Source organism: Panulirus ornatus, chromosome 11 (genome assembly GCF_036320965.1).
Source record: "Panulirus ornatus isolate Po-2019 chromosome 11, ASM3632096v1, whole genome shotgun sequence".
In the NCBI taxonomy this organism is placed as follows: domain Eukaryota; kingdom Metazoa; phylum Arthropoda; class Malacostraca; order Decapoda; family Palinuridae; genus Panulirus; species Panulirus ornatus.
The window spans coordinates 1,265,096-1,280,038 of record NC_092234.1 but is presented as its reverse complement, the minus strand read 5'-3'; the positions used below and the strand labels follow the sequence as shown (position 1 = coordinate 1,280,038).

At 40.4% G+C, this 14,943-nt stretch overlaps 1 protein-coding gene across 1 annotated transcript in view; it reads right to left on the bottom strand.

Moving 5' to 3' along the window:
* The window catches only part of LOC139751173 (uncharacterized), a 122,978-nt gene extending 108,250 nt beyond the window's left edge, over positions 1 to 14,728 (bottom strand). Inside the window, exons 1-2 of the mRNA XM_071666295.1 lie at positions 14,526 to 14,728; positions 8,515 to 8,614 (exon numbers count right to left, since the gene is read on the bottom strand). Coding sequence (XP_071522396.1) covers positions 8,515 to 8,581 — 67 coding nt within the window. The 5' untranslated portion in view covers positions 8,582 to 8,614; positions 14,526 to 14,728. The remainder of the gene's footprint in view (positions 1 to 8,514; positions 8,615 to 14,525) is intronic.
* Between the last annotated feature and the right edge of the window lie 215 nt (positions 14,729 to 14,943).

Genomic DNA, 14,943 nt, shown 5'->3' with positions numbered 1-14,943 from the left:
GCATCAGGAAACAGACGAAGAACGGCCCATCCACTCATATACACATATATAGGTACACCACCAATTTTCTGGCACTTTTGGTTCCAAAGCCTTGCCAGATTAACCATTTTACTAGACGAACCGTTGTCACGTAATAATAATTCATCAACACACCTCTTCCGAACTGATTATGAATCTCCCATATGTCTAAAGTATACCATGAACTGCTAGAAATTTGAATTAAACAAATATTCAATGTGTGAGCATCCTAAGATGGTAAGTCTATCCTTAGATTGTTTGAATCCTGTGAGGTCTTCTGCATCTTCTGTCGTTAGTGTTTTCCTAAGTGTGCATTGCCAGAATAATGCAGTTTCGTCCAAATTATACACCTGCTCAGGACTGAGGTGCTCATCAGCTACGAGTTTCGCAAATTCATCTGCATACTTCATGGTTTGCAGACTGCTTTTCTCTGCACACTTCATTCATGAAAATTCCATGACCCTTCTTGAATCTTTCAAGCCATCCTTCACTATAGTCATACTCATGTTGTAATCTAAATTCGTAATGGAACAACTTAGCCTGGTAGATTATCATTCAACCTGGAAGTCCCTTCCATCACTCTGATGCTGCCGAAACCATTCCATCATCATTCGATCATGCGCACTACTCTTACCATCTTTCATAGTTATTCTAATCATTTGCTTCTTGGAATTGGTCTACATAGAATTTCAATATTTTCTCCCTTTGCTCCTTTATATCTTAAACAGTTGATGAACCAATACCGTAGAAGTCACACAGCTTATGCACCGAAACACTCCATTTTTTTCAACAGTTCTACTTTATCTTGGATCGATATGGACAGGTGTTTACGTTTGACACCACGAATAACACTCATATATGCCGTAGAAGCCACAGCTAGGGTTAAATTTAAGAAAAATAAGCTAAGAATCTCACAGATTTGCGGTGTCAACACCAACAAGTGCAGTGTAAAGAATGTAAATACGTGTGCCCTACACACAATGCCATCTGTGGCTGCCCAGTAAACTAGTCTGGTGGCTGCAGTAATTTCAAGCTCCCTCACGTAATTTTGTCCGAACTAAAGTAGGTACCGAACCTTCAGTTACCGGAATATCGGTGGTGTTCCTTTGTATACATAAATGTCGGTACATGCACATACACATATCAACATATATGTACACATACACAGCCACATACATGCATACTCATGTACATATTCATACATGCTTGTCTTCGTCCACCCAATACACATGTATATACATAAACATATACACATGCACATATACATACCAATACATTCCAACATATACATACATATACATATGTACACACTCATACTTGCTGCCCCCATCCACTCCCATCGCCACCCCACCATATATGAAATGGCATTCCCCTCCCCCACGCGTGCGCAAGGTAGCACTAGGAAAAGACAAGGGCCACATTCGATCACACTCATTCTCTAGCTGTCATGTGTAATGAACCAAAAGCACAGCTCTCTTTCCACATCCAGGTCCCACAGAACTTTCCATGGTTTACCCCAGATACTTCACATGCCCCAGTTCAATCCATTGACAGCAAGTCGACCCCGGTATACCACATCGTTCCAAGTCACTCTATTCCTTGCACACCTTTCACCTTACTGTACGCTGAAGCCCCGATCGCTCAAAATCTTTTTCACCCCATCCTTCCACCTCCAATTTGATCTCCCACTTCTCGTTCCTTCCACCTTTGACACATATATCCTCTTTGCCAATCTTTTCTTGCTCATTCTCTCCATGTGGCTAAACCATTTCAATACACCCTCTTCTGCTCTCAACCACACTGTTCCTATTACTACACATCTCTCTTACCCTTTCATTACTTACTCCATCAAACCACCTCACCCTACATATTGTCCTCAAACATTTCATTTCCAACACTTCCACCCTCCTCTGCACAACCCTATCCATAGCCCACACCTTGCAACCATACAACATTGTTGGAACCACTATTCCTTCAAACATACCCGTTTTTGCTCACCAACATACCGTTCTCGCCTTCTACACATTCTTTGACACTCCCAGTACCTTCGCTTCCTCTCCCACCCTGTGACTCACTTCCACTTCCATGGCTCCATATGCAGCTAAATCCACTCCCAGATATCTAAAACACTTCACTTCCTCCAGTTTTTCTCTATTCAAACTTACCTCCAAATTAACTTGTCCCTCAACCCTACTGAACCTAATAACCTTGCTCTTATTCACATTTACTCTCAGCTTTCTTCTTTCACGCACTTTACCAAACTCACCTACTCATATACACATATATATATATATACATAAATGCCCATGTTAATGTGCTGAGAGGTGCAACTGGAGGGATGTCTGATCATTATCTTGTGGAGGCTAAGGTGAAGATTTGTATGGGTTTTCAGAAAAGAAGAGTGAATGTTGGGGTGAAGAGGGTGGTGAGAGTAAGTGAGCTTGAGAAGGAGACCTGTGTGAGGAAGTACCAGGAGAGACTGAGTACAGAATGGAAAAAGGTGAGAACAATGGAAGTAAGGGGAGTGGGGGAGGAATGGAATGTATTTAGGGAATCAGTGATGGATTGCGCAAAAGATGCTTGTGGCATGAGAAGAGTGGGAGGTGGGTTGATTAGAAAGGGTAGTGAGTGGTGGGATGAAGAAGTAAGAGTATTAGTGAAAGAGAAGAGAGAGGCATTTGGACGATTTTTACAGGGAAAAAATGCAATTGAGTGGGAGATGTATAAAAGAAAGAGACAGGAGGTCAAGAGAAAGGTGCAAGAGGTGAAAAAAAGGGCAAATGAGAGTTGGGGTGAGAGAGTATCATTAAATTTTAGGGAGAATAAAAAGATGTTCTGGAAGGAGGTAAATAAAGTGCGTAAGACAAGGGAGCAAATGGGAACTTCAGTGAAGGGCGCAAATGGGGAGGTGATAACAAGTAGTGGTGATGTGAGAAGGAGATGGAGTGAGTATTTTGAAGGTTTGTTGAATGTGTTTGATGATAGAGTGGCAGATATAGGGTGTTTTGGTCGAGGTGGTGTGCAAAGTGAGAGGGTTAGGGAAAATGATTTGGTAAACAGAGAAGAGGTAGTGAAAGCTTTGCGGAAGATGAAAGCTGGCAAGGCAGCAGGTTTGGATGGTATTGCAGTGGAATTTATTAAAAAAGGGGGTGACTGTATTGTTGACTGGTTGGTAAGGTTATTTAATGTATGTATGACTCATGGTGAGGTGCCTGAGGATTGGCGGATTGCGTGCATAGTGCCATTGTACAAAGGCAAAGGGGATAAGAGTGAGTGCTCAAATTACAGAGGTATAAGTTTGTTGAGTATTCCTGGTAAATTATATGGGAGGGTATTGATTGAGAGGGTGAAGGCATGTACAGAGCATCAGATTGGGGAAGAGCAGTGTGGTTTCAGAAGTGGTAGAGGATGTGTGGATCAGGTGTTTGCTTTGAAGAATGTATGTGAGAAATACTTAGAAAAGCAAATGGATTTGTATGTAGCATTTATGGATCTGGAGAAGGCATATGATAGAGTTGATAGAGATGCTCTGTGGAAGGTATTAAGAATATATGGTGTGGGAGGCAAGTTGTTAGAAGCAGTGAAAAGTTTTTAAAGAGGATGTAAGGCATGTGTACGTGTAGGAAGAGAGGAAAGTGATTGGTTCTCAGTGAATGTAGGTTTGCGGCAGGGGTGTGTGATGTCTCCATGGTTGTTTAATTTGTTTATGGATGGGGTTGTTAGGGAGGTAAATGCAAGAGTTTTGGAAAGAGGGGCAAGTATGAAGTCTGTTGGGGATGAGAGAGCTTGGGAAGTGAGTCAGTTGTTGTTCGCTGATGATACAGCGCTGGTGGCTGATTCATGTGAGAAACTGCAGAAGCTGGTGACTGAGTTTGGAAAAGTGTGTGGAAGAAGAAAGTTAAGAGTAAATGTGAATAAGAGCAAGGTTATTAGGTACAGTAGGGTTGAGGGTCAAGTCAGTTGGGAGGTGAGTTTGAATGGAGAAAAACTGGAGGAAGTGAAGTGTTTTAGATATCTGGGAGTGGATCTGGCAGCGGATGGAACCATGGAAGCGGAGGTGGATCATAGGGTGGGGGAGGGGGCGAAAATCCTGGGGGCCTTGAAGAATGTGTGGAAGTCGAGAACATTATCTCGGAAAGCAAAAATGGGTATGTTTGAAGGAATAGTGGTTCCAACAATGTTGTATGGTTGCGAGGCGTGGGCTATGGATAGAGTTGTGCGCAGGAGGATGGATGTGCTGGAAATGAGATGTTTGAGGACAATGTGTGGTGTGAGGTGGTTTGATCGAGTGAGCAACGTAAGGGTAAGAGAGATGTGTGGAAATAAAAAGAGCGTGGTTGAGAGAGCAGAGAGGGTGTTTTGAAGTGGTTTGGGCATATGGAGAGGATGAGTGAGGAAAGATTGACCAAGAGGATATATGTGTCGGAGGTGGAGGGAACAAGGAGAAGAGGGAGACCAAATTGGAGGTGGAAAGATGGAGTGAAAAAGATTTTGTGTGATCGGGGCCTGAACATGCAGGAGGGTGAAAGGAGGGCAAGGAATAGAGTGAATTGGAGCGATGTGGTATACCGGGGATGACGTGCTGTCAGTGGATTGAATCAAGGCATGTGAAGCGTCTGGGGTAAACCATGGAAAGCTGTGTAGGTATGTATATTTGCGTGTGTGGGCGTATGTATATACATGTGTATGGGGGGGGGGGGTTGGGCCATTTCTTTCGTCTGTTTCCTTGCGCTACCTCGCAAATGCGGGTGACAGCGACAAAGTATAATAATAAAAAAAAAAAATAAACGCCCATACACACACATATACAGACATATACATAGCAACATATACATACAGTTACATATACACAGATGTATATATTCATACTTGCTTGCCTTCATCCAGTCCTATCGCTGCCTGGGCACACAGGAAATAGCATCACCCCTCCCTTCAGCGAGGTAGCGATAGGAAAAGACAAAAAAGGCCACACTCATTGACACTCAGTCTGTACCTGTCATGTGTAATGCAGCGAAACCACAGCTCCCTATCCACATCCAGGTCCCACAGACCTTTCGATGGTTTACCCCAGACACTTCACATACCCTGGCTCAGCCTAATGACAACTCCGGTATACCACATCATTCCAATTCACTCTACTCCTTGCATGCCTCTCACCCTCCTGTATGTTCAGGCCCCAGTCACTCAATTCTTTTTTTCACCTCATCCTTCCACCTCCAATTTGGTCTCTCGCTTCTTCTTTCCTCCACCTCTGACACATATATCCTCTCTGTCAATCTTTCCTCACTCATTCTCTCCACATGTCCAAAACATTTCAACACCCTGTCTTCTGCTCTCTCCATCACACTCTTCATATTACCACACATCTCTCTTACCCTTTCATTACTTACTCGATCAAATCACCTCACACCACATATTGTCCTCAAACATTTAATTTTCAACACATCCACCCTCCGCTGTACTATCCTATCTATAGCCCATGACTCACAACCATATAATATTGTTGGAACTACTATTCCTTCAAACATACCCATTTTTGCTCTTTGAGATAAGGTTCTCTCCTTCCACACATTCTTCATAGCTCCCAGAACCTTTGCCCCCTCCCCCACCCTGTGACTCACTTCCGCTTCCATGGTTCCATCCGCTGCTAAGTCCACTTCCAGATACCTACAACACTTCACTTCCTCCAGCTTTTCTCCATTCAAACTGACATCCCAATTAACTTGTCATTCAACCCTACTGAGCCTAATACCCTTGCTCTTATTCACATTTACTCTCAACTTTCTCCTTTCACATACTTTTCCAAACTCAGTCACCAACCTCTACAGTTTCTCACCTGAATCAGCCACCATTACTGTATCATCTGCGAACAACAACTGATTCACTTCCCAAGCCCTCTCATCCACGACATACTGCATACATGCCCCTCTCTCCAAAGCTCTTGCACTTACCACCCTATCCATAAACAAATAAAACAACCATAGGGACATCACATACCCCTGCTGCATACCAACATTGACTTAAAACTAATCACTCTCCTCTCTTCCTAGGTATAAACTTTTCTTCTAGCAACTTACATCCCACACCATATACTCTTAAAACCTTCTGCAAAGCATTTCTATTAACCCTATCATAGGCCTTCTCCAGATCCATAAATGCTACATACAAATCCATCAGTTTTTCCAAGTATTTCTCACGTACATTCTTCGAAGCAAAACCTGGTCCAAACATTCTCTACCACTTCTGAAACCACAGCGCTCTTCCCCAGTCTGATGCTCTATACATGCATTCACCCTCTCAATCAATACCCTCCCATGTGATTTCCCAGGAATACTCAACAAACTTATGCCTCTGTAGTTGAACACCCAACTTTATCCCCTTTGCCTTTGTACAATGGCACTATGCATGCATTCCCCCAATCCTCAGGCACTTCACCATGATCCATAAATACACTGAATATCCTTAGAAACCAATCAACCACACAGTCACCCCCTTTTTTTTAGTAAATTCTACTGCAATACCATCCAAACTCGCCAGCATGCATCTTCCGCAAAGCTTTCACTACCTCTTCTCTGTTTACCAAACCATTCTCCCTGACCTCTTTCACTTTGCACACCACCTTGACCAAAACACCCTATATCTGCCACTCTATCATCAAACACATTCAACAAAACTTCAAAACACTCACTATCTCCTTATAACTTCATCACTACTTGTTATTACCTCCCCACTTGCCCCATTCACCGATGTTCTCAATTGTTCTCGTCTTATGCACTTTATCTACCTCCTTCTAAAACATCTTTTTATTATCCCTAAAATTTAATGATACTCTCTCACCCCAACTCTCATTTGCCCTCTTTTTCACCTCTTGCACCTTTCTCTTGACCTCCTGCCTCTTTTTTTTATACATCTCCCACTCATCTACACTACTTCCCTGCAAGTATTTTCCAAATGCCTCTCTCTTTTGTTTCACTAACAACCTTACTTCTTCATCCCAACATTCACTACCCTTCTGATCTGCCCACCTCCCATCTTTCTCATGCCACATGCATCTTTTGCGCAAGGCATCACTGCTTCCCTAAATACATCCCATTCCTCACTTACTCCCCTCATGTCATTTGCTCTCACCTTTTGCCATTCTACACTCAATCTCTCCTGGTATTTCCTCACATGTCTCTTTTCCAAGCTCACTTACTCTCACCTGTCACTCCAACCCAACATTCCCTCTTCTATTCCGAAAACCTTTACAAATCTTCACCTTTGCCTTCACATGATAAGTGATCAGATATCCTCAAGCTGCCCCTCTCAGCACATTAACATCCAAAAATCTCACTTTTACATGCCTACCAATCAATACGTAATCCAATATAACCCTTTGTCCATCTCTCTTACTCAAATAAATATACTTATGTTATTTATTTATTTATTTTGCTTTGTCGCTGTCTCCCGCGTTTGCGAGGTAGCACAAGGAAACAGACGAAAGAAATGGCCCAACCCACCCCCATACACATGTATATATATACACGTCCACACACGCAAATATACATACCCATACATCTCAATGTACACATATATATATATACACACACATAAACATATACACATGCACACAATTCACACTGTCTGCCTTTATTCATTCCCATCGCCACCTCGCCACACATGGAATAACATCCCCCTCCCCCCTCATGTGTGCGAGGTAGCGCTAGGAAAAGACAACAAAGGCCCCATTCGTTCACACTCAGTCTCTAGCTGTCATGTAATAATGCCCAAAACCACAGCTCCCTTTCCACATCCAGGCCCCACACAACTTTCCATGGTTTACCCCAGACGCTTCACATGTCCTGATTCAATCCATTGACAGCATGTCTACCCCGGTATACCACATCGTGGATATCCAATTCACTCTATTCCTTGCCCGCCTTTCACCCTCCAGCATGTTCAGGCCCCGATCACTCAAAATCTTTTTCACTCCATCTTTCCACCTCCAATTTGGTCTCCCACTTCTCCTCGTTCCCTCCACCTCCAACACATATATCCTCTTGGTCAATCTTTCCTCACTCATTCTCTCCATGTGCCCAAACCAGGGAACAAGGAGAAGGGGGACCAAAACTGAGATAGAATGGATGGAGTGGAAAAATTTTTGAGATACTGGGACCTGTACATGAATGAGGGTGAAACACATAGACAGGATAGTGAAGTGGACAATGCAGTATATGGGGATCAAAGTGCTGTCAATCAACGGACAGAACCATGGTATTTGAAGCAGCTGGGGGAAACAATGGAGAAGTCTGTGGGGGCTGGTTATGGATAGGGGGCTGTGGTTTCAGTGCAACATTCATGACAGAGAGAATGGATGTGAACAAATGCAGCCTTTTTTCAAATGTTCCTGGTGATACTTTGCTAACGCAGAAAATGATGAACAAGTATGAAAAAAAAATGTAATACAAAAATTCCTTGTATTATGTGTTCAACATTAAAGAACAAAAAAAAGCTTACCTGTCAAAAGCTTCATCATGGGGGATGCCGATGCTTGTGTGTCAACTTGTGACAGAAACCTGCCCATCAGTCCAACTTCAGTAAAGAATCGAAAGCAAACCTGTTGTAAAGACATTAATAAAGAATCCAAGTCTCTCAAAGCTGTTGTTGTACCATTTGCAGTAATAGAGCTAATTGGTCACACAAACACTAAGATATGCCTACATCAGCCACAACACACTAATCTACATTATATTATCTACTTATTCCATCCCTATTATGGAGGCTGTAGTCACTAATTAAAGATTGCTAGTTGCATATTCTATCTTTCATGTTAAGCCCTTCAATATAAACCATAAACCAAATTAACCATATCTGTTCAATGAAGAGTGCATAAAAAAATCATATCATTTATAAGAAAAGAATCTGATAATTGGTTAATTTCTTGTTTCATGATAAAACAGCACCAACAATGATGAACACCATTCAGAATAATATTGTAATGACAGTATGATCCTCACAGAAAACAATGGTGAACTGCACACCAAATGGGTTGTCTGTATAAAAAAAAAAAAAAAAAAATCCAGATCTGCAATGGTAAAGAATGTGCCAATTTTGGGACAACACATTACTAGTTTTGGAATATGAATGATTTTGATTTCCACAGATTTCAAGCACACAGACACCAAATAACAGCCAAAGTCTGCTTTGGAGTATTGTATTACATTTCATTTGACAATAATGATGAAGTAAACAGTGTTGAGGGCCATCAGTGAAGACCAGGGATAATATGGTGTTAGTTACAGTAAAAATAAATGATACTCTTCTACAAATCAACAGGACCAAAGAAAGAAAACCATGCTATATGTGCCCTAAAGGCTAAAATCTTTCCTAATCTTCAATGATCTGCTTTTTACATGTGTAATGTATTTTGTTTCGTCAACTGCCTTATGGTAAATGTTTGCTAGATGGTTTGTCAGCTGATAAATAAACTTTAAGAAAACTTGTTTAAACATGTACTTTACTTTCAACTTATATATCGTAAAAAAGTTATACACTAGGTTCCCTAGTATTTGGTGACCCACTATCCAATGTACTAATTATCAAGTGTTCGTGAAAAATTATCATATTTCATGGCATATAAGATACCTTCTTCTAAAAAACATCTTCCTGATGTCGCCCTGCATCTACTACACTGATAGTTAGGAAAAAAGAACAACTAACATTGGTTTCAAGTGACATCACATTACATACAAGCTCTCAAAATCTGCACTTACTTTTAATTTCACAAGATTTATGATATCAATAAACTAATGAATTAATACTTCTTAAAAATCCTACAACAGGACAGCAATGGGATAATATTCCTTACCTTTCCCTCCAGACCTGTTTTAACACAGTATCAATTAGGATATGTTCTATGTTTTTCCAAAATAATTTTTTCATAATTGTTTGCCATTTCCCATTAGCAAAGTTGAAACAAGAATAGACGAATAAAGGCAGCACTACCTCACATCTACTTTCCAGATGTCTGCCTCACATTTACTCTCTATATGTCATGAACAATGCACTGAAACCACAGCTCCCTATCCACAACCAGGCCCCAAAGACCTCTCCATGGTTTACCTTTGCTGCTTACTGTGCTCTGGTTTGGCACATTAACAGCACATTGGCCCCTGTAAACTACATCCCTCCAATTCACCCTATCATGTGTATGCTTTTCATCCTCCAGCATACTCAGGCCCTGACTACTCAAAACTTCGATCTCCCTTTTCTCCTGGTCCCCACCACTTCTGATGCATATATCCTCTTTGTCAACTAGTCCTCACTTATTTTCTCCATATATCCAAACCATTTTGGTACACCCTCCTCAGCTCTCCCAACCACACTCTTATTACCAAACCTCTATTTCACCTTTTAATTACCTGCTTGATCAAAGCACCTCATATCACATACTATCCTCAAGCATTTCAAGTCCAACACATTCACCCTCCTCCACACACCCTTATCCAAAGCCCATGCCTTGCACCTATTAAACATTACTGGGACTACTATATCTTCAAACAGCCCTATTTTGGACTTTCCAGATATTGAACTATAGGGTGAGTATCCCTTATCCAAAATACCTGGGACAAGAAGTGCTTTGGATTTTAAAATATTTGCACATACATAATGAGTAATGGAAAACAGAATGGTATGAAAACGAACAGGTTTAAGCTGAGATATACCTCAACCTTTCAACCGTTCAAGGGTATTCCATAGGAGATACTGATTCCAGCATTTGGTGGGACCATATTCCCCAGCAAGTGATGGTCACCTGGTTGGACACCTTGGCAAGTCAGCCTGATTGGATCGCTTGTCTTGCTGCATCCACTCATTCACAGCAACCTCCACCGCCTGATGTGACCAGCAGATGAACCCAGATCTTGTGTTAATGTTGTCTTTGTTCGTGATGCAAACTGTTTCTAATGTCTTTCTTATTCATTGCTTAGGCCCTTGTGCAGTATTCTCGCATCATCCCACTACACAGATTTGCAGCGAAGAGTTCCACTCTGTTCACTTCATGCTGAGACATGCACAATGTAAACATAGAGCGGAACTCAATTCTAAACACAAAATCCGTCAGTTTCATATACACCTTATACACATAGCCTGAAGGTAATTCATACAGTACTTTTAATAAATCTGCACATGAAACAAAGTTTGTGTAACATTGAATCATCAGAAAGCTATGGTGTTACAACCTTTTACTTTTTTAAATATTTCCTCCAGATTTTTATCAAATGACATGATTTTTTGTTGTGAATACATGCTGTTCTAGTCCTTCAATAAGTCCATCACACATTTTCACCATGTCATCTATAGGCACTTTTTCTGAAGTGTGTCAACAAAGTAATCTTTCATGTCTTTTATCACGATCACATTGATTCAGAACCATTTCAACTATTTCACTATTGGTAAGTGAATGAACTAGAGCCTCATTATGTGCAAGCTTTTTTGACATTTTCAACAATATCTTTGTAACACAGAGAAGGGAAATAGCGAAAAAGAGAGTAATGCACAAAGGTCTGGCAGTGATGATGGTTTGTAACAACCGCACCAACAGAGCATTAGAGTCCAGCCATCATGGGAAAGTGAGGTCAAGTGTGGGATTTTCTACTTGTACCATTATGTCGCCACTCAATAAGCTCTGATCTTGGAGCATTTCAGATTTAGGATTTTCAGATTAAGGATGTTCAACCTGTACTATACCTTCAACCATACCCATTTTGGCCATCCCAGATAAATGACATCTTTCCATACATTTCTCAATGCTCCCCAAACCTTCACCCTCTTATCAACCCTATGACCGGCTTCTGCTTCCATGGTTCCATTCACTGCAATGCCCAATCCCAGGTACCTAAACACATTTCACTTCTCCAAGCTTTCTCTATTCACACTCACCACAACTAATGTGTTCCTATGCCCTGTTAAGCCTAATAACCTTGCTTTTATTCACATTCACTCTCAACTTCATCCTTTCACGCACACACATACTCTACCAAACTCACACCAGCTTCTACAGTTCTTCACTCAAACTAGAAACCAGTGCTCTGCCAATAGCAAGCAACAACTCAATCAGTTCCCTTGTCCTTAACCCTTCTGAACCTAATAATTTTGCTCTTATTCACATTTACTATCAGCTTTCTTCTTCCACAAATTTTACCAAACTCAGTCACCAACTTTTGCAGTTTTTCACCCGAATCAGCCACCAGCGCTGTATCATCAGCGAACAACAACTCACTCACTTCCCAAGTCCTCTCATCCACAAAAGACTGCATACTTGCCCTACTCTCCAAGACTCTTGCATTTACCTCCCTAACAACCCCATCCATAAACAAATTGAACAACCACGGGGATATCACACACCCCTGCCGCAAACCAAAATTGACTGGAACCCAATCACTCTCCTCTCTTCCTACTCGTACACATGCCTTACATCCTTGACAAAAACTTCACTGCTTCCTAGCAACTTACCTCCCACACCATATACTCTTAATACCTTCCACAAAGCATCTCTGCCATATGCCTTCTCCAGATCCATATATACTACATACAAATCCATCTGTTTTTCTATGTATTTCTCACATACATTCTTCAAAGCAAACAGCTGATCCACACATCCTCTACAACTTCTGAAACCACACTGCTCTTCCCCAATCTGATATTCTGCCCATGCCTTTACCCTCTCAATCAAATGAATAAAAATATCTCCAAAAGACACATCAGGCCATGCACTTTGGTGGTCCAACCAACTATTAAAAATAAATATAAGCATCTGCTCGGGGTCTTGTTCCCATAAGTTAACTTCTCTCTATCCTTATTTCATCACAGAATACAACTTGAAATAAGTTAATATCTTTTTTGTGTCATAGTATCCAAAGATTTACAACAAAATGACATCATATTCACAACTAATTCAGCAGCCATGAAGATTGCCCACCAGCATTTTGCTTACACATATAAAAAAGGAGTGGTATTTTGGTGAATCACAATACAGATTCTGAACAAAGGACCACATAAACATGGTATGCTGTCAGATCTGTAATTTGCAGAGGATGCAGTGCAAGGATAAGCACAATGCCCAAGGAAATATATTTGAGAAAGCCATAAAGCATCCCTCCAGTACATGTTCTAGATGATAAAGTTTGAAGAAATTGGTACCAATGGACTTTTAACACTATCCAGTTGATATATGTAGCTATGGTATCATGTATAAAAAAATAAGTTACAGAGAGAAAGCAAGATTTATAGCATTATATGTCAATGATATCAATATAAATGGATATTCTTTTAAGGACTTTTATAAAATAATGACTAAAAACATATTTTTGCTTGAGCAAAGAAGCATTTTTATTTTTTTACACAAAGGATGAAAAAATTCTATCTTTCCATGCAGACCAAAGAGAAAAATTACTTGCCATACTTGTAAAATTTTGAACAAATCTATGACACTTGATAATGAATTTACCCATTGAAAAGTCTCACAAAAAATGGCAAATAATTTTGCTTATACCATTATTGCCATATGACTAAAGGATTATCAGAAAATTGGGTATAAGTGTACAGAACAGAATTTTGTTAAAATCCCTTTTACACCATACAGGAGCTATCATGGGAAGCTAAGGGTTAAATAAAGCACTGGGTAATAGCCTTGTCCAATAAAATTTGATTCAATTTACAGAGAATTAGGTAATAAACTTGCAAAATATTACTAGAACCTAAAAACAAGTCTCATGCAGTATCACCTAGGAGCAACAATCTTAAAAGAAATTTAACACTGATCTACAGATCTGCCACTATGAACTGCATGGCCACTTTGTCATCTATTTGTTAATATGCAACGCCATGCTTGCAGTGTCTTTCCACGTGTGCAACCTATATAAATCTACTAGACTTCTGAACATTAACATAAACCTTGCTGGATAAAGTGGGTAGAAAAAACTTTCATAAACACGTGATGGGTTCTTTTGATATCTTGAAAGTGCATTACCAATATACTATATCTTTATACAACGCTGAGCAATACTTACAATTTAATACAGGGAATCTTCACATGGAAAACCTGTACTCACAATGAAACGGTTAATGAGAACATGGCAAATGCGTAGCCGGTCATTTTGACAAGGTCGTAACAATGGATTAATTAAAAGCTCTCGAGCCAAGGAATAGTTTTTCAGATATCAGGAAACTGACAGGTTAAATCCCTCTGTAATCACCACAAGGTTGAATTAAACGGAAATAAATAACTTAAAATATTTCGTCTAAAGCGGTACGAGTGAACGCGTTCTGTCCTAACCACACAAATATCAGTTGCAGTTGTGCATCATTTCCTGAAGCTAAATCTATTTACTTGGGTCGAGCCTCACAGTGAACACTGGCATGACTCGTACAAGAAAGCCTGAAAGATCTGGCATGAGGAAACTGATTCAATTTCAATACTTTCTTCTTGATGGAGGACCTTTGAATGCTAACCGACTCGTCTTACTTACCTAGGATTTGTACTACTGTACTATGTCCACCTTGTCTCCTACACTCGTCACAAACACCTTCACACACTTGAGACTATTCTGCTGATGTCATTGAACCCCTCAAATACGTGGGTCTTTACAACAAACTCATTCAGTACATAAGACCTTTGAGCACGCTGTCAGCACCAACGGTGTTGATCCACCAAACGGACGCTATCCAACATATAGAAAACGATTATCAGACCCTCAACTGTGCAGGTCAACTTAACTAGATTTGCCATGTGGTTCTGCATTATATATACATATATATATATATATATATATATATATATATATATATATATATATATATATATATATATGGCAGCGAGAGCTGGAAATCCTCCTCACTCGTTTTTTTTTTCTATTTTCCAAAAGAAGGGACAGAAAATGGAGCCAG